General features: G+C 33.8%; 1 protein-coding gene across 1 annotated transcript in view; it reads right to left on the bottom strand.

Moving 5' to 3' along the window:
* Positions 1-752: 752 nt before the first annotated feature.
* The window catches only part of LOC149796063 (uncharacterized), a 41,163-nt gene continuing 20,047 nt past the window's right edge, over positions 753-21,868 (bottom strand). The window contains exons 4-8 of the mRNA XM_089964171.1: positions 18,116-18,252; positions 13,619-13,697; positions 10,351-10,537; positions 7,018-7,126; positions 753-1,108 (exon numbers count right to left, since the gene is read on the bottom strand). Of these exons, the coding sequence (XP_089820297.1) occupies positions 1,047-1,108; positions 7,018-7,126; positions 10,351-10,537; positions 13,619-13,697; positions 18,116-18,252 (574 nt within the window). The 3' untranslated portion in view covers positions 753-1,046. The remainder of the gene's footprint in view (positions 1,109-7,017; positions 7,127-10,350; positions 10,538-13,618; positions 13,698-18,115; positions 18,253-21,868) is intronic.

The following is a 21,868-nucleotide window of genomic DNA, read 5'->3' as shown; positions in this document are numbered from 1 at the left end:
TGAATCTTTTCCCTATACAGCCACAGGGGTTTCTGTTGTGTATTTTCCCATTGTCCCTATAGCGCCCCCATTAACTACTTATAGAAAATTGCTGTTATAATGCACTACGTTCAGGTTCGTAATTCATCCCCCAGATATTTTCCCTTCTCTGACATTTGAATATTTTGCTTATTATTCAGTGACGGCAAAATTGTGAATCGTTACTTTCTCCAGCGCAGCAAAGATTTATTGTAATTTGTCAAAGTGAAAGCATTTAAGGACTGATATGAATTCCTCCTTACAAACTGATGAAAAGATTCAAATCAGCGGTAATAATTTCTATTGAATGACGCTGAATCACAGGCAATACAAATATTTCAAATGAAATTGGCAGCAATTTTATTTTTTTCCATACTTAAATAGTTTGGACCCACAACAGCTGCTTCGTGTACAGTGGAAGTAGGAGATATTCAAAACCTCAAGTAATCTCTCCCTTAATCGCAATCATATCTAATTTTTGTTTATTTTTTGACACGTTGTACATGTTTCTGACATCGCGCGTTTCCGTTTTAGGCCGATTGTTAACGTTACTGGATCCATATCATTTATTTGTTTATCCGGTCATACATTTTATCGTCAATCTGTCCTTCTAAATAGTGAGTTGAATGACAGATGCGAGTACCTTTCATTTTATTCCCGACTGTACAAGCAACATGAAAGTTATAAGAAACTACCAATTCTTTTCATAGGAAGAAACTCCACTACTTTCGCTTGCTAAGTATTTTATAACAAAAGTGACAGTAAACGGTAATAATCGTAGAAATTAAAAACGTCCATTGATCAATTCATATCAAATTTATCTGGTGTATGTGGTATTTGATTGAGCAGGGTTGTACATTTGTTATAGTTCATATTGACCAATACGTGAGCATGCTTAACTTTACATAACAAATTACACCGAAAGGCTTGAATATGCTGATTAATCGGCAAGATACAACAATTTTGCTTCAGTTATTCTTTTCAATCATCTCACTCATTCCTTGCATCTTGTCCTCAGACAGTTGTGGTTAAAAATATCCAGTGAACGCAAACAGAGCAGCAAGAGTCGTCGTCATGAAAATTGGAATGCCTGCAAAATATATTACAATAATAAGTAATCGGAGTATAAATCAAATTTACCATCTACGTATTAAATACAAAATTAGAAAAGAGAAGAAAACAAAAAGGGATATAATCACTGATTTTTGAAAGCAAGTATACCACAAATCAACCAGTATTCCTCACATATATTTAAAAAAAATACCTAACAGCTCAACAATTAATTATTATGCTGATGGAACCCTTATTGATTAGCTTTGGACGACAGTCTGCCGATTTGGATGTCGATGATATCGTGGGAGCTGTATAGCGCACTGGGACTACATTTCGGCTCTTGGGTTTGAGACGCTCAATCGTTACACATAGTGAGTGCTGTCTCAAATCAGCTCTTTTGTAGTCTACCGTGATATTATTTACATGCTTTATACACGGCATATATGGCCCTATGCAATTTACAGCTGACTGAGACTGACTGAAGTGTTATGTATATCTATATATTTTGTAACTACTGGTACATGATTTTATCTAATTTTTGTAATTTTTATACATGGCTGTTAATTGTAAGTTATAATTCGCCTACTTGACGACAGTCTTTTAAGGTATTTTAAAGAGCGTAAAAAACATAGGATCAACTAATTGATACTTAGGTATGTGTTGAAAATTATTAGTAATAGCCTTAATGACGACATAGGGATGATTTCACATTGGCTGTTGGGGTTTGGACGGTTCTAGAAGAAATAAATAATTTTTCATTGGTTAAGCTAGGTCACATAAAATTGGTAATTTCGACATCCGTTGAGTACTTTGATCTGTCATTTGGGGGTATGTCGTGGAAAATAGTCATAATAGAATAGTCATAATAGAAGTTGTATACAGGGAGAGAACTGAACAATCAAATTTTCGTTACTATTATGAGGTCATTGTTATTTGTATTCCTGTTGTAAAATGCACATGTGTTTTATGCTGTACTAAGATATTAATCGAGAGGGAAAACATTTGTTTAGACTGTTCAGTAGACAAAGAAAGTGGTCATTATTTGGACTATAATATTATTCTGGAACTGTAGTGAATTAATCAAAGGAGGTCTGTACAAAGCCAATTTGACAACGTCATCCATTTTGGCGGACCGATACATCTCCGCTTTTATGGAACTTTTCATTCCTTTAGACTTGAATCGACCCTTATTTGGTTTATTTTGGACCAACTTCATAATACTGTAATTTCCTCTCACATTTTCTTTGATAACTTTGATAATTAAAATATTTGTTACGTTTTATATAACTTGTTGGTTGTGCTTTGTTTGTTACTTAGTTTATGAAAATAGGTCGTAATAGAACACACGGAATACACTTCTTTTCTTAAAGTAAATTTACAAAAGCTTTGGATTTTTAAAAAATTCATTTACTGTTACTAGTGAATAAAAGTTAACCTAAATAGAAAACAAAAGTTATTTTTAAAAATTCTTCAGGAACACCAACAACATAATACTTTATAGGTAGGTGTGTTTGTTTGTGTGTGTGTGTGATTTGGATTTTAAACGTAGCTTAAACAATTTTTTCAGTCATATCGCTAAGGTGTCTGCAGTGTGGCATTTTAAAGTGATGTCTAGCACTGGGGCATCATGCCTCAGACATGTAGCATGATGTTCCACACAGTCATATTATCCTGACACCAGGCCGACCAGTCCTCAAAGTAACCTCGTAATGCTGATCGCCTAGCGAGATACTGTTAGTACCATTTTTATAAGTTTTTGGTATGCCTCGACCGGGGTTCGAAGCCGCGACCTCTTGCATTCAAGACGGATGATCAAGTCACCAGGCCACCGGAACGGTCAGAGAGAGAGAGAGAGAGAGAGAGAGAGAGAGAGAGAGAGATAAATGTCTTGCAGTCCTGCAAAGGAAAATGATGGTAACTCAATTCTTTATATATCTGCAAAAAGGTTAAACACCTTTGTAAAGGTAGTAGACGGAGAAAATATTTCAAACGTTGCGCACGCTACATCAACCCATAGAATGTCTGACGCTCAATACGATATTATAAAACTGCCACAGGACTGTTCTATACGTTATGCAGAAAGAATGCATTTGACATCTAAATATTATCTTAACATTCAACAAACTGAATGTTCGCTAAAACAATTGAGTGGTAAACAACGATGTTATTCTTATAAAGACATCGCATTTACGCTAAAGAATGACACCAGATAATATATATGCAGACACACTGTATGGTGTATAATATGCTAGGAAATGAATGTCATTAGCCAAGAAGGTCAGTGGTTAGAGAAAAAAAGAAGAAAAGGATGGAACTTGGATAAAGAGTGCGAGAGGATTTTTGTGAATCTCTTGCTAAAATGGAGTTTTCTTGGCAAAGTAAGACAAAGGCAAATAAAGGGAAGATGCCGAAATACATATCGTGCTAGATGTTAAGAAAGCAAAATTATTAATAGACTGAGCGGATGTATCATTTTTCTAACAAAAATGAACGAAATATTACGTGTCACGGAAGTGTATAAATTCTTTTATTTATTAAATAAATGTACTCGGGTTTCGTTTTTTATGTACCTGAGGGAGATTTATGTATATTGTGGAATATTTCGAAACAGTGAGTTCAGTTCATCCTATGCCGAACGTGCGAAGTGCTTTCGATGGGGAAAACAGAATACTTCCAGCGCACAGACTACGTAAAGCGGCATCGTCTGTCTATCAATGTCTCACTGTAAAACTAAATATACACATTAGGAAACGTCTTGTCAGTGAGCGGTCTACTTTAAGGACCTGCACACCTTCAGCTGAAGAGCTGATCGGAATCGACGTCGTACCAGATGTAGAGCTGATCGGAGTCGATGTGGTACCAGTTGTAGAGAAAACCACAGAAGTTGATCATAGCAGCTATAAAGCTGAACTATAGCAGCCGTAGAGCTGAGTGAACAGTGTTGCTAGTCGGGTAGCAGATGATAGGGCGTTGCTGACCGATCGGTGGGCACTGATTACTTGATTGACCAAGGAATTGAATGGTGGTCGATGACTACCTGGATTATTGACTGCTTGATCGTACAATGTGATTGGTAGCCAAGTGTGCTGGTGACGGAGTGTGTAACTCCATACATGCAATCTTTTAGCCGTGGCTAAATTTCGGGGTTTGTAACAGTCAGTGTTTTGGGATTGCAAAGATAGTTTGTATATATGTCCCTTTTGTTTTCAAGATTTTACTATTTTAGTAAAATACCTCAGTTTTCATTATTTGAGTGAATACATTTTACTATTTGAGCAAAACTCATCTTTTATTTCGTCGTGTGAAATTACTGTGAATCATTTACCTCTGTTCTTATATTGCAGAAGGGTTTTATTCGTATTTTCATTTGTTGTGTTATTAGAATCGTGCTGATTATGTTAATTTGTCCAATATCTGGATCTTATATGCGTTGTATTAATTATAATTCTTTTCTCATTCAAGTCATTCGTCATTAAACAATGTACTTCTATCACCATCAGAAGTGTTCTGTTGTAAATCCGAAGTCCAACCCGTTTATCTTGTTACATTATGTATAACAGATACTTTTGCTGTTAAGAGATTTTATCGGGTGGCAAGGCAGCGCAATGGTAACGTTCTGAGTAATGTTGAGTACCAATTGTCAGAATTATTTATTAATACTCCTTGGCTCATTAATTGCTATAAAGCTTATGCCAGCAAAACAAATGTTAAACAGTTTTCAAGGCATTTTAAGAATGTTTGCATACCAAAATAATACGGGTAGAAATAACGGAAACATTTATCCAGCAAAAGATATGAAAAACTGCCAGTGTCTCCAGAGACTGCTATTTGCCAGAAAATCGATCACAAAGGCATTGCCACACGTTATGATGCCAATAACCCATACGGCGAGGAAATCGTTGTTGGCGAATGCAGAGGGCAAGGCAAACTGTGCAGTGTAAAAACTGTGCAGTTACACTGCACATTCATGTGGAAGTTATTATTGTTACCGTAAATACGTACAATAGATTATACTATGTAAATATCACAGTAAACGAAACATATATCGGAGGTCATCACAAAATTAACGTTCTTACGAAAGCCAATATGGTATGCAATTGAAGGTTCGCATATGGAAGAAATGGGTGTGTCTTCAAAGTCGGGCCAGCTCTAAGTTCCATCATTTTCCTAGTGACATAATACCATATAGTGTCTATTGAATCAAGACATCAAGCCATTTCTGATCAACAACAGCGTCAATAACATGTAATCGGCATCAATGCAGTTTCTTTGAAACTTTCAATTCATTTACTGGGCTAAGTAGCGTAAAGTAGTGTAAAGTGACAACCAATGATACTGTAAACTAAGTACGACGTACTGCCTTATATCTTGATAGAAAACGACATCTGATGTAATGAGCTCGGGATATTTGGTTTCGTGAGTGGGTGGAGTTATAAATCAATTTGTGTGAGATAAAATTGCCATCGAAGTTTCTATATAGTGGACACAACATGATCACACCCTTGGATTATTTAGGTCAAGAATCAACGTATCCACTTGAAGTCATCTTTGTTTGTCAAATTATGTAAAATATACTTTTTAAAAATAATCAAGCTTACTGTGTTTTTTTACACGGTTTCGTATCAAACAGAAACAAATGTTTGTTTAATGAGGACGATACATTTTGACGTCAAACCCATCAATATAAGTAGTATTTGGAACCATTCCAAATGAGCATCATTTGCTTGCTATTTCATATATTTACAATGAAATCAAATAATTTCCGGCTCAAGTTTGCGCTTTATTATTTTTTTTCATTTATTGCAGTTACCTCTGTTAATTTTTACATATATACTCATTGTGGGTACGTTAATATTCAATCTGCTTTGATTTTTATATATAGGCATTACATTATCAACTTATGTATGCGCATTTTATGCTAGAAAGCGTCTTAGCTAATTGGGTGCTTTACAATAACAGTGATATTGAAAACTTAGAAAGGGCTTGGTGCTCGTCAGCCATATTCCTAACAGGCTACAATAAGAACGCATGTACATCAACATTATGCTGACATTTCAGCTCTGCATCTGTAGTGCAAGATCACCAGACATGTCTAATTATTATCAATAATATCTCAGTCTTGATTACACATTTCGCAATTGTACTGTAATTTCCAATATAAGTGCAATTACATCCTCCTTACTGCGTTCAAAATAAAATAAGCATTCAATTCCATAACGTCTTTTTGGTAATTGAAATTGAAAGACTTCAAATGTTTCCCAATCATGATTTCAAACATTTAATGACAGAAACAGAAACACATCTGCAGATGTCAACACGCATCAGTCCGATGTATTTCATGTGGAATTTTCACATATAAATCCAGTCCATAATCACAAAATTTCGTAGAATCGACAAAAATAGCAAACTCTATTCATTCTAGATCAGGTGGAAAACTTATTGCAATGCGCATTCAATCATAATATGACTCCAAATTTCAATTTTAAGTACACAAAAGCGCCATTTTCTTTCGAAACGTATGTCTAGCTAAGTTCAAATATATCTGGGCGGAGTTATGTGCGCCTTAATAATGTTGTTGTGTACTGATGAATCTGCGCTTATATGTTTAGTTTGTAATACGATATACATTCAGTTACTTTGCTTCTTGTAGTGTATTTTGTTTAGATAACTAAGCCTTAGGTAGAGTAAGAAAATGAGCATATAATAATAAGGTTACTGCATTTTTATTGGAAAATATGAACTCGTTTTGTCGGATGGATATACTGCACTCCCAAGCTCGTGCAGTATTACATCGGAAAATGGTTCATATTTTACCATACAAATGCAGTAACCTATGTGTGTGTGTAATATATATATATATATATATATATATATATATATATATATATATATATATATATATATATATACACGTTTTGTTCATCGATGCCTGAACTTTGTACGTACCTATTGCTTTTCCACTGCTTCTTCCCTCAATATCAGCAACATCATACACAATCATGCTCACTCTCATAACGTGTTGGTCTGAATTACTGCTACTCCTTCTTCGTCTAGACTGTTGAAGTACACATATAATAGCTTTGTGCAAATAAATTATATAGACTGTCTCAGTGGTTCTCAAACTGGTGCTCTCGCAGAAGACATGACTGAGGTTAATAATACTTAGTATCTATAGTTCTACAATTAAAGAATACAACACATATTTTGATATCGGTAGTGTTTGGTTTCTAATATGATGGATGAGCCTGCTTGTATTAGCAATGTTCAGGTTGGCTCGCAACCATTCCGGTGCCTGCCTGAATGGGGCTCGCCGACCAGCAGTGGTACGTGCACCACAGTTAGAGAACCTCTGGTTTAGTTCATGATTTTTAAACGAAGTAAAATACATTGTAATTGTCTAATGCATAAGTAATGAAAACTTAAACAGAACTGTATGCTACAGATTTGTAATTAATAACAATAGGGACCCTACAGTATCGCTTTAATCTATTTGAAACTATATATCAGTATGTCAAACACCTCAAGGGTCTACATTGTTTTTCTCAAAAACATGACAGTTATATGGTTAAATGAATATTTAGATAAGCATATCATCATTATGCTTTCTTCTGTAAAAACAAAATTTTGTTTAGTTTTTCACTGAAGCATGTTATATAGACGAACTGCAAAAACAACAAGATACATTTTCATTTTCGATAAAATGTCCATCGAGTGAGTGCCAGACTTGAAATAAAAAAGAAATCTTTCCTTAATTATTGCTTCTTACACAGAATACCCTACCTGATTATTTTAAAACGAACAGCTGTTTCCTAATTGTCCTATATTATACTAACGCATGTATCAACAGCTGTTTCCTAATTGTCCTATATTATAGTAACGCATGTATCAACAGCTCTTTCCTAATTGTCCTATATTATAGTAATGCATGTATCAACAGCTCTTTCCTAATTTTCCTATATTATAGTAACGCATGTATCAACAGCTGTTTCCTAATTTTCCTATATTATAGTAATGCATGTATCAACAGCTGTTTCCTAATTGTCCTATATTATAGTAATGCATGTATCAACAGCTGTTTCCTAATTGTCCTATATTATAGTAATGCATGTATCAACAGCTCTTTCCTAATTTTCCTATATTATAGTAATGCATGTATCAACAGCTCTTTCCTAATTGTCCTATATTATAGTAACGCATGTATCAACAGCTGTTTCCTAATTTTCCTATATTATAGTAATGCATGTATCAACCGCTGTTTCCTAATTTTCCTATATTATAGTAATGCATGTATCAACAGCTGTTTCCTAATTTTCCTATATTATAGTAATGCATGTATCAACAGCTGTTTCCTAATTTTCCTATATTATAGTAATGCATGTATCAACAGCTGTTTCCTAATTTTCCTATATTATAGTAATGCATGTATCAACAGCTGTTTCCTAATTTTCCTATATTATAGTAATGCATGTATCAACAGCTGTTTCCTAATTTTCCTATATTATAGTAATGCATGTATCAACAGCTGTTTCCTAATTTTCCTATATTATAGTAATGCATGTATCAACAGCTGTTTCCTAATTTTCCTATATTATAGTAATGCATGTATCAACAGCTGTTTCCTAATTTTCCTATATTATAGTAACGCATGTATCAACAGCTGTTTCCTAATTGTCCTATCTTATAGTAACGCATGTATCAACAGCTGTTTCCTAATTGTCCTATCTTATAGTAACGCATGTATCAACAGCTGTTTCCTAATTGTCCTATCTTATAGTAACGCATGTATCAACAGCTGTTTCCTAATTGTCCTATCTTATAGTAACGCATGTATCAACAGCTGTTTCCTAATTGTCCTATCTTATAGTAATGTATGTATCAACAGCTGTTTCCTAATTGTCCTATCTTATAGTAATGCATGTATCAACAGCTGTTTCCTAATTGTCCTATATTATATTAATGCATGTATCAACAGCGATACTTCTTATTATCTCTCCGGTAAACTTCAATCATTTTTTATCGACACTAGAAGAGAAACAAAAATGTAGTGAACTGAAAAGTTCCTTTGTTCAATCACCTTATATATATAGTCCCTTCTACGATTGTGGTATAGAAGCAGAAAATACATGTCATCATGTTTTTATTTGTGCTTGATATATAGTTCAAAGGCAACTCGAATACTTTTTCCTAACAATAATGTTCTTTCCCATCTCAACAAACAATATTATGCACTGATTTAACTGTACTCGAAACTGAACATATTTAAATATCATTTTTTTACAATTGCATTAACGATACAAGCTACTGTAACTACTTCTTTCTTAACTTTCACTTTTTCATGTTATTTGTCAGATTAATGAATTATTATTACTATATTTGTATGAGAAATGGCTTATCTGATGCTACGAGACCTTGTTGCCAAACCTATTTTCCATAATTTAGCACACACTAGTTTTATACCAATCTACCCAGCACACTTGTTTTTTCATACGCCCCATAACTGTATCAGTTGCGCTTAGTCTTAGACCTAGGAGCTAGGTATTGATTTTATAGCTGAATATTTTCATGTCCATTAAGTGTATATATCGGTTAATTGGGGAGAAATCAGCACTTCCAAGTTAGAACCCAGCGAGCAAATCTATTACTTACGGTCTCATGTTGAAGGAATCTGTTGTGTGCTGACACTTGGGTCAAAACCCACCAATATTTCGAACAATACGACTGATCTTTTGTTTATTCTGATAAAGAATCGGCTCAATTGTTATATGCTGACAGTTTTCTTTTTTCTTTCAAAGCTACATTGAATCGTTTATATTTTTAAGATTGTCCAAAACTCGTTATTAACTGGCAGGTTAATATATTCAGAACAGTTGCATACGATGTTTGTGTGTGTGTGTGTGTGCTTCATATCCAAATGACCATGCCATTGGATAGAACAGCTCGGTATAAGTATTGTGTGCATGTCGGCAAACATAATAATAATAATAATAATAATAATAATAATCAGTTAATGTAACTATAGTTGGGAAGAGCACTTTCGACATAGATGTGTGTACGAACATATGACTTCATGACAAAATCAAGGCTACGTTTAGATGCTATTGCACGAAGAAGTTTAGAAACGATGAAAGAAAAGCAGCTTCTAAACTCTAATGGATTAATAAATGATAAACGTAAATAATGTGTGGTTCTTAGTATTATTATACACTACGATAAATTGAAGACTACAACTGAATTAATGCTCTGTTTTAGTTTACGAGGCATTATTTACAGATCACTTACTGTTTGGCATGCACCAGGGCATATGTTAATAAAACATTCTAGGGATACATCCGTGGAGTTCTTGAAATGAAATGCGTGGAGTTTAGACAGAAAGCACGTTGATGCATTGCAACCATGAGCCGAACTGTAGTTTCTGTTGAACATTTCCAAAAGCACACCATCTCTATTCGCATCAGTGTATTTTCCACTGAAAAAAAAAAACCCACATAAAGTATAATTGCATACGAAGATACACATTATAATTAAAACCCCGAAAGTTCTAGAAAACCAATATATTTTCTTAATATTATGCTGGGTCGTTCCTCGCATTTAAAAGTAACTTTTAACAACAACAAAAATAATTAAAAATACTCCTCAAATTCCAGTATGACGACAATATCTAGGTCTATGCAAAACACCACCTACAACATCCACATTTACTTAATATTTAAATAATCCGGACACACTAGACCGTTTGAAATATGTATTAAGAAAAACAAAATGATAAACATATAAATATGCATTGTGTATTGTGACTCGTATGCAATTAATTTTGTAATCCGGCTCCAGTTAGTTGTGCAGTTTTGGCATGGAATAGTGTTACCTTCTTGCCTTCCATCAAGGGTGCGGTCGAATGGAATAATACTTTTCAACTGTAGCCTGCTTACCTCGAAATCGTCTACAGCGATTTTGTTTTCGTCACTTAATGCGTTTAACTAAGCTTTACTCAAAATATGATGCATATATTTATAGAATGACGAATGGTAGACCATCATGGGATAGATTTAGATTCATTTCAGGTGTAGATGTGAAATATTTTACAGATTCAAATCTATAGATTTCTTTGAATTATTTGAGCAGATCAGATTCAGCCAAGTATTAAACAATTTCACACATTGACTATACTTGAAATAATACAATAAAGGCTGTAGCTTTTAGCATAGTCAGATACCCAATGCTGTTAAATGAATTCCACATTGAAACAAAATGTAAAGATTTGCTTTCGTCACACGATTCCGTGGGGTATCTGTGCTGAACAGTTGTAAAACTGGCTGGGCCACCAAGTAATGCTTCTTTAGTTGTTTAATCCTGTATTTATATTTTCTTTTTACTGTTGCTGGTTGTTACGCATACGATGCAGTGTTTGTAATTGGCTCAGTCATGTCAGAAATAATGCTTAGAAGTTTACCTGGATATCTAAATAATCATGGTGTACTAGACCGCCATCAAACACTGTTACGACACCAGCAGCTTTAACTGATCTCTGTGTATTCCTGTCTTTTCTTAGTTCCAACAAGACCTTTCAAATTATCATTTTACACTATCTTAGTAAAATATCTTTCATATTTTGACGAAAGTTATACAATGCAAACTCATTTCTTTGACAGCATATTTGTTTATATTTTGTAACATCTTTTGATTGCTTTAAATTCATTTAAATGCTAATGCAAAGATTTTGTTCCATCTCACTTTTCTTCTATTCTACCTGACACTGTTTTCTCCGTGATCACTCCTACATGAATAGAGCTTAGAACCATAAAACACCCTCCTCGGTGTGCTACTTAGATCCTTCCCATAACACCCACTATTTTTTTTTCTACTGTTTATATGAGGAACAGACCGCTCAGGTGGCCTAGTTGTTACAACGTCCGCCTCGGATGCGAGAGGTCGCGGGTGCAAACCCTGGCTGGGTAAAAACAAAGACTTTATAAAAATGGTACTTAGAACTGCCTTGCTAGGCGCTCAGCATTAAGAGATTAGTGTTTGGACTGGTCAGCCTGGTGTCAGGATAATGTGTCGGGGTGGGTTATCATGCTACACGACTGCCCCAGAGCTAGACATCACTATAAACTGCCTCACTGGAGACATCATAGCGATATGACTAAAATATTATTAGAGAAACGTTAAATATCCAATCACACACACACGCGCGCGCGCGCTTCAGATGAGGAGCACTTCTTTCGTGTTGTAGAACCTGACATTGGCCATCATATAGCTATTAAAGATATATACAACAAAACTGTAACACTCTTAAGTCCATTCATTCGGTCTTTAACAAGATGTTTTTAAACTTGTACATTGGATTACTATTATGATTATTATTTTGAGTCAAGGAAATTTGTATTTTTCTCACATAGCCATATATTGTGTACGTGATCGCTTTATAGTAACATACTTTCTAATTGTTCTAGAAAAATGAACCTTTGACCCTAGATTTCCTTTCTATCTCTAAGTTTTGTCATATAATCTTGTTAAGTTTTGTCATATAATCTTGTTTACTGGACAAATTATTTATTCTTGTTGTATGATCTAAGCAGAGACAGGTGTATTATTGTTAAGTCCAGTATTTCATTTGGGCTGGAATTTATTTATTCAAATTACTTAATTAAAGTTTCTATTCTCTGGAGAATCAAAGCGCTCAAAAATAACATTCTTGGCAATATAGATTTAGATTTACAGTGAATTTCAAATAAGAACAGTTTCCTGGATTGTACTGATGTGATTCAACAAAAGACGGTTGAGACATCACCACGACAAATGTTACTAGAAGCCCATCAACACATGAAGCGGTGGATTTGTGTTGGAATACCACTGTTCAGAACTTTAATCCTTAGGACGTGTGTTAGTAATTCTTTGATTTGGGGAGATTTCTTTCGCAATACCGTAGGCTAAGCTTTGTTTAATTTTCACTTTGAATTTTAGAGAAATTAATTATGTGTTGAATTTTAGAAAGCTTGCTGCTTCTCACTCCTTTTATTTTTGCTTATATTAAGATCATATAAACTTTTTTGTCTGTATTTGTGGTTATTTATATTATTATATCAAATTTATTTAATCTGTATGCTGTATTACTCTCATCAGAGACATCACGGTAAACAAATTGTGTTCCTTCCTACCTTAGATATAAACGGTTGCTAGGTCTACACATGTACATATTAAGTGCATACTATATAATGATATCCTTAATGACATAAATTAAGTGCATACTATATAATGATATCCTTAATGATATAAATTAAGTGCACACAATATAATAGTATCCTTAATGTGTGAAATAGTTATTTCATTTTAGATATATTAAACGTGAACAAATTAAAGATTTACGATCCAGGGAAGAAGCCGTTAAATAAATATAATACAAATTACACTGCAACATTATTTCGTCAAGAATTCGTCGTGAAAGAAATACTACTTGTTTCAATTGTTTACTTGAATAACATGTGTTTAGCTTTTCTTGTTCAAGATAATATAGTCTTTATAAGTGCTTATGCAGAAAAGAAGTGTGTACCTTGAATCAAGAAGTAGAAGATTATCACTTGTACTAAGGCTGTAGGCTGTGCAGTTTCCTACTCGTAGCTTTATTAAATCTGTAATTATAAGTAAGAAGTAAGATTTTTGGTATAGAGACATGAGCATACATTATATTAAAACATTACATAGCGCAGATGTAATACGTATTCAGTATTTGCATACATTTATATTACTCCGAATTAATAACTCCAAACTCATAGCATATTACAATAAAAAGTAAAATAAATGGTGTTACAAATTAATGTTATGCGCAAGGGACCTCTCTACAGAGCAAATCAAGCACTTGCATGAGTTTGGCTGGAAGTAGCTTGTTTTTTTTTTTCCTTCTTTTTCCAGGAACGTCAAGGAAACATTCGTTGTCAACTTGACGATTCGAAAATGTGCAGACTGCAAACAATGTTTCTCTGACAATGAAGTATCCACTAAGCTAAAGGCCGAACATTAATATTTCACTTTCCATTTCTGAGTCAGTCAAAACAAAGCCTCGAACCGCATTACACGCTCTCACTACATGTGCCCTTCCACCGCCTGCTTTCACAAACACCATTAAAGGCATCTCAAATGAAAGTCATGATCCCTTCCAAATTATTAAATGGCAAAATACTGGTCACTGTCATACATATATTATACCGGAAAGCACAGCAAAATAACACCTCTATAAAAAGATAGGAACTACTGACTTATGCCAATGAAAACATTTTATCCTGCTCTGGCCCCATCTCAAGTTACTAAACATGAATACCATTTAAATGAAACAAATCCATGCTATCACAAGGTCGCAGAATAAAAACCGAGTGGGCTTTTGGACTAAATGAATAGGACAAACCCAATGTGAGAAAGATGGAAATTTATGAATGAATTAATAAAGAAATATATATGATGTATAAATACGATGATTCTCTCATGCTCTCAACATAAGACTGACTCAAATCACTCTACGAAACATTCACATATTGAAAATAAACCAAAAATATTAAATCAATATGAAGTACAGATCCAAGAAACCTCATGGACTGCAGATATGCTTCAAACAGTATTTTACACTACAAGAGAGATTCACATAATCTCGAATATGAACTCCTATTACGATTCAAAGTAATCGTATGAACACAACTAAGATTAAGAATAATCTTATGAACGTAAAAATGCAATTGGAACAACAATTGAACCAAACGTATGCTTCTAGACCCCTTGTACAGTCGCACGATTCCTTGGGTTGGCTCACACTCTTATCGGCCCCTCGCACCCTTTATGGATCCACCACATGTACAGTCATAGGTATACACACGTACAGACAGCATGCAGCACCCTTTTTAATTTGCTACGTCTACGTCCGTGGTACAGACATATGTATATACATACATACGTATCGACAGCACGCAGCCTTAAATACTCTGGAAACTCCAGACAGCTCTAAGCAACTTTAGACAGTTTTAGACAGCTTCAGACAGCTCTAGTCATATTCACAGTCACAATCACAGTGACAGTCACAATCACAGCGACAGTCACAATCAGCTACAATAAAACCAAATTGGTCATAATACTAGATTTTGTATAATCTCTAGATATATGATTATACTTTAACCTCTAATAGTGACTTGTGATTCAAAGGTCAAATCTGCATTGTAATAAATGCATTATTACGCGATAAGACATTACAAACCGAATAAGCTTCGCATATCAGATGAAACGTAATTTAACACTTACCCCTATGGCTGCAGAACAATGGAGAGCGTACACTCCTTGACGTGATCCAAAACGACCAGTGTCGGTTTTAGAAATTGATGTTACTTAAATCCATAGGAGAGTGAGCGAAAGTCAGGGTAAAATATCCGTGCATATCATGTTATTAATATTCCTTCGTCACAAGTAATTTCTGGCGAGGTACATGTTAATACAGTCACTTACCTGGCAAAACACGTATTCACCCTAGATAACGTTGTACGCATGTACAACGAGAAATAGTCAAATAGTTCTAAGGCAAAACCAAGTTATTTCTTTGCCTAATTATGTGACAATGTGAGAACTGTATATTGTTACGTCTGTCCTAAGAAATTAGCTAATTGCTAGGGCTGATAAATATGTCCGCAAATCCGACATCCAATCAAACCAAAATACATTGAATTCTAAAACAGCAATAAACGAAGGCATAAAAGTAAATGACACTGCCCCTATGATTATTACATTAAATTAGTGAATAAACGTATAAAACACACTACCGCTATATTTTTATTGCATGGTCGTAAATGAAATATTAGTATTCGGTCAAAGTTTCTGAGATTGTATGGATACATGATTGAATAGAAATAATTCGTCATATATATATATATATATATATATATATATATATATATATATATATATATATATATATATATATATATATATATATACTTTTATTTGACTTATTTTTACAAACATGGTAATACATTTTCCACCTGTTATTAGTGAACAAAATTTATTTACTGAAAAAGGCTAATATGTAACAATAAAATTTGTTTTAAGACACTGTTTGGGTTTATTGAAAATGGTTATGGCATCACAGTCACTGAATTATCCAGTAATAGTTCAAAATGCAAATTTTTAGAATTTTAGAGGTAGTTTGAAACATGCTTAGCTCTTTCAATAATAATCCTAATAATTAGTACAAACTCATAGAGAACCATTAATTATCGATTATTTGTTCACAAAATAAACATTACTTGTCATGTACACAATGAACTTGATTTTGGATATGGTCAAGTCCAAGGTAAACTATATATAGCATATAATCACGAAGGAAAAGCTAACACATACAAAGTATATATACATGAAGAGCCATTTAACGATAGTTTTAACTTCATTTATCAATAGCCCGTGTAATTGGCCTAACCTGTTAATGAATACGAAACATAATTGGAAGAAAGTAAATGAAAGTTGGTATCCACGTGTCTGGACAATAATTAATTGTCCAAGTCACATTAACACGTTCATGAAAGTATCAAATCCAACAAAACAACACATCCTTTGTTTTGAATATTAAAAGTCTACTCATAATACATTTGCCAATTTGGATGAAATTATTAGGACCCTTCTGCGGAATATTCAAAATTAGGTATACGACCATTGGTTGAATTACTTCTTAGATGGTAAGGCAAATTTTACTTTTTAATGGAAAATTCTGTTCTAAAATAGTCCTCAACTAGACTTCATATGCTTAAAAATACTCTAAAATTCAAATGAAATATCTTTTTTTTAGAAAGAAAAAAAGAGTTAATACATTTACAAACAGTTATAAGAATTTAATGCTGTATTTTTGGTATAGTGTGTCAGTTGCCGACTCACACAGCTTGCACAACGATCTAAGGGCATTAACTGAAGCGTGCTTCGGAATCTAACAGCATATACCACGATAAACCCAGAACAACACAACAATTTAATTTACCTAATGTAAGTAGTATAGTAGGATACCCTGGCGACAAGGGGAATTTAACATGGGGAATTTTAGCACGGATGGGACTATAGCGAGACAAAAAAGAATGGGACTGACTAGGGACAATGGAAATTTAACATGAGGAATATTAGGTATGTATAGCGACAAGGGAAAGTGGGGTTGTTGTATAGGGACAGTAGGAATGGAACAGGTGAGGTGACGTCACGGTACTGGACATTGGCAACAATGTCCACCAGGCGTTCTATAAAGTGATACCTCCAGCTCCACTAATTATTATATCCAGTTCTGTGTCCCGCCCAGTCAAGCATTATTTTATTCGTATAGTTTCACCGCTGAACTTTCTAAACTACCCGCCCGGCCAAGCTTTATAACCTTTCACGGTAATATAGCGACAAGGGAAATGGAATAGGTGAGGTGACGTCACGGTACTAGACATTGGCAACAATGTGGCAAGGAGCTCAATCGGGCTGTTGTCTTTCAATCCTTATGTTACTTATTTTAAAAGCATTGACTCGTAACATATCTGTGATCTTTAATTAAATTTTGTTAAGCAATCCTTAAAGATCCAATCAAAATGTTTCTTTATAGATTGTAGCTACGTTAGAAATTGATGGTCAGTCGATATAATTGTAACATAACTGAAAAGTCTAAAAATATCAATGTCTACAATTATAATTAATTCAAATTCTTTAAGCCATCTTTGAAATCAACATTGCTGAAGAACGAGTACAGAGAGATAACAGATCGACTTATTTAGTTATACAGTAAACTGAATAATCCGAGAATAGGAATTAATCTTAATCGCGTCAGGTTCATACATTTAGCTGTTATTTAAAGTATTCATCCGAAAATGGTGAAAACACTTTGGTTTTTATATGTTATTTTTTCTGTAAGAGGTTTTTCCAACAAGGAGAACAATTCCCATGGTAAAAATAATAATTTAAGTTTGGAGATAATTTCCTTTATAAATAGTTGCAAAGAGTTCTATACTTTACATTGAAAAATTGTCGTTACTGTTTATCAGGAAACTTTGAAACTTACTTGGACTTCTAATAAGAACATAAACTGTTGTTCCTATCATAACCACGTTACCAGGTGAGCCCAGGAGAAAATCCTTGTACAATGACATAGTTAGATCCACCACTTCATACTCTTCCTTTGGCAATGGTGTTGGTCCGCTACAAATAATTTAAAAAAAGAAAAAAAATTAAAAGACATTTGGAGATATTAAGGTGTTCCAGGACACTTTATCCTATAAACAAATTTGATAAGTTGGAGGCAGTGATATAGAAATTACTGATGTTTGAATTTACAATATAGAAAGGAGATTATTCCCAGTATACTCATATATGACAATATCCTTTATCTCATCAGTGTAAAAGCCCGTTACTTAGGAATTGAGACATGTTTTGGGAACTGCAGGTTGTCGTCCTCTCGAAATATAAAACTTTTTTTTTTTTTTTTTTTTTGCACGTACTAATAATTGACAATGCTTGACCTCGAACCTCTTTGAGTAATTGACATATAGTCCGCATATATTGATAATAAGATACATTTAAAGCTTTCGGAAAAGATGTATTCAGTGAAATATATAATACTTTGTTAGAATAATTCTTAATAAATGAAAGTTACTTTCTATGTATGAGGGCAGAGGGACAAGGGATGTACTACTTTTACATTACTTTACACACATTTCTAATCCTAACTGTTAGTGCAATGAAATGTTAAGTAATAATAAACGGCTTAGAAGAGAACACCTCAGTCAAATAAATTTAATATTACATGGAACAATAACAGTATGAATACAAATTAAAAGGAAATTACCAACATAGGTTTTTTAATATTATTATCTAATTTATCATAAATAAATTCATACAATAAACCAAATGAAACAAATAAACCTTTATGATGCTTTTTTGGTAATAATTAGAAAGAAAGGAAATTGTTGGTGTGACTAAAATTGCGATCGCTTCTGAAATTCTTATGAATAAACGTTAGCAACATTAATGTTCATTTTGACATTTTGACAATTGGGGATTTGAGGATGAAATGAAATTAACCTTGGACCTATTGTATTATATCCAGAAGAAAATGACTGCAGTACTTTTCTCTTTTGAGAGTAGTAATTATGTATATCTGTATAGATATTAGGACAGAATTTTTTAATACAAGTAACAAGATTGAAATTTTCTCTTAATTGTATTAAAAGTAAGTTGATAAATTATACTGAAAGTAAATTTCTATTAAAATATATTGAGATTGAATCCATTTATTCGTGTTACAATTATATACTACTATTCAACAACGATTACGCTATTATGATCAAGTACGAACCGTCTTATACAAAACATTACTTGTATCTCAGACTCAGCACAAAAAGAGTACATTCATTAGGTTACGTAAATAGTGAACTAGACAGATTCCAAAGATTCCTATAGAGGGCAAATGTGCTGATCTTGCAGAAGTACCTACGTAATAATGTACATAGACCTACACAATAATCTGTAAGAGACTACGAAGCCTCACTTTGAGATTCTGGCCAACGCAAGAGCTAGGAGCGCGCCATATTTGGCGTTGTCTTAAGAAACGGGTATAAAAAGCCCCAGCCACGGGCTGACATCAGTTTTGCTGGCCAGAAGCTCAAACAGGCTTTGTCTTTGCAAGTAAGATTATGATCTATGTACAGTTTTTCATTGTATAAGACTTTTTAGAGTATAAGAATTTTTAGTGTTAAGATGTTAACCTAACATCAGTATGTTTAAACATTAGATCATTTTAATATTTCTTTACTATTATTTAACATAATGTATTACAAAGTTTAATTGTTTGAAGAACTGATATTTATTTATAATTATATTATTGATTATAGTAAAAGCAACGTTCGCTACCAACTTCATACTCAGTAATAGTTAATTTAGAAATAAAATACTCGTTAAATAATAGTTTAATATGTTGACATTTTAGAATTAATTCAGTAAAATATATTTCAATTACGGCATTAGTTTGAAATATTTAATTTTAGATTCTTTTGCTATCGTGAATTTATTCGATATTTAATTATCTGTATTACATTCTAAACGGCAGATATTATACAAGTATGATATTGGTAAGTGAAAGAATGTCGTAGTTTTATATGTATTTCTTATATCCGTAAATTGAGCTTGTTGCAATTTGATATTGAAATGTAAGTTTATATGTTGAATATTTCAATAAAGTTTTGCTGGCCAGAAGCTCAAACAGGCTCTGTCTTTGCAGTTCGACCCGTGTACTCTCTCATGCCAAGCTTCCCCAACATGTAGCTGTATTTCCAACATCTTCAAGTGACACCTCTTTCAAGAGGATTGAACTTCCTTTCTTCTCTCTCTCTCTCTCTCTCTCTCTCTCTCTCTCTCTCTCTCTCTCTCTCTCTCTCTCTCTCTGATTTGAGAAACGGATTTAACTTAGAGTTTACGAAGCAAAACACTTCGTAAAATAGATAAGGACAACTTTACTAAATTCTTGCAGTGCAGCGATAACAAAATTCACAAATGACGTTGAATACTTTTTTCTCCGATATATTGTAAATGATTATTAAATGCCAGCTATTAGATACATGATAATATGATTTGGTGCAAAGCAAGTATTTATCATCCTGAGAACAAGTATTGTCAAGAATGTGTCACAACGGCTTCCAGGATGAGACCACGTATTACTATAACTTAAATGCAGTTTTACAAATGAGACTAAACTACGTCATCAGATGGTTCATAGAGCGCTGTAATCACAACGAAGGACACGGTGAAAGAGCTACCTTGGAACAAAACTTATATTCCCGTTTTTCATGGCAATTGGAATCGCGGTTATCAGCTGCCAATTGCGTTTATATATCCTATTTTCGAGCTTTTTCTGTTCAGCAAATATGGCTTTTTTTGTTTGATTACTTAGCAATATAATTTTGTTTATTTATGTACTTCGTTTGATATTCCCAAACAGCAGCCTCCTCTAACACGTGTCTCTCCGCTATACTAAAATACTCATTTATCATTACCGCAAAGCAAACTCTTGAGACCGCTCCGGTGGCCTAGTGGTTAGAGCGTCCGCCTCGGATGCGGGAGGTCGTGGGTTCGATCCCCGGTCGAGTCATACCAGAGACTTAAAAAATGGTGCTAACAGCTGCCTCGCTTGGCGTTCAGCATTAAGAAGTTATTGTTAGGACTGGTCTGCCTGGTGTCAGGATAATGTGACTGGGTGGGACATCATGCTACATGTCTGCGGCATGATGCCCCAGTGCTAGACATCACTATAAACTGCCACATTGCAGACATCGTAGCGATATGACTGAAAAATTGTTAAAGCTACGTTAAAAATCAAAATCACAACACATCACATCACACAAACTCTTGAGCATTTTAAAAGGATAATACCCGGAATAGTTGTTGTCATCAACTTAATGGCTACTTGTCCCCAAGGTCTTAGAACTGAACAGAACTGGCATTTTTATATTAGAATACTCATTTCATGACAACAAGTAAAGTAGGGTATTATTTTATATCGTAACAACTAGCTTTAAAGAAAACTACTTGTTGCATTCTGAGATATATACGGTTGATGCATAATTGGGTTCAGAATGGCCCACTTAAGATTTGTCTTTTTTTATTGTACATTTCAGCAGTAATATTGGTAGTTATTAAATAAATCTTTATATTTAGATCGGCCCTAACTGTAAAGAATCATATGATTGAAAATGTAAAATTAAGCTTTCATCGTAAACTAGCAAAACATAACAGATGTTTCAGTTAAAGCGCACATTTTAAA

Source organism: Sinohyriopsis cumingii, chromosome 7 (assembly GCF_028554795.1).
Source record: "Sinohyriopsis cumingii isolate HCF-2022 chromosome 7, ASM2855479v2, whole genome shotgun sequence".
Taxonomy (NCBI): Eukaryota; Metazoa; Mollusca; class Bivalvia; order Unionida; family Unionidae; genus Sinohyriopsis; species Sinohyriopsis cumingii.
The sequence above is the reverse complement of the archived record's forward strand: the minus strand, read 5'-3'. Positions and strand labels throughout refer to the sequence as shown.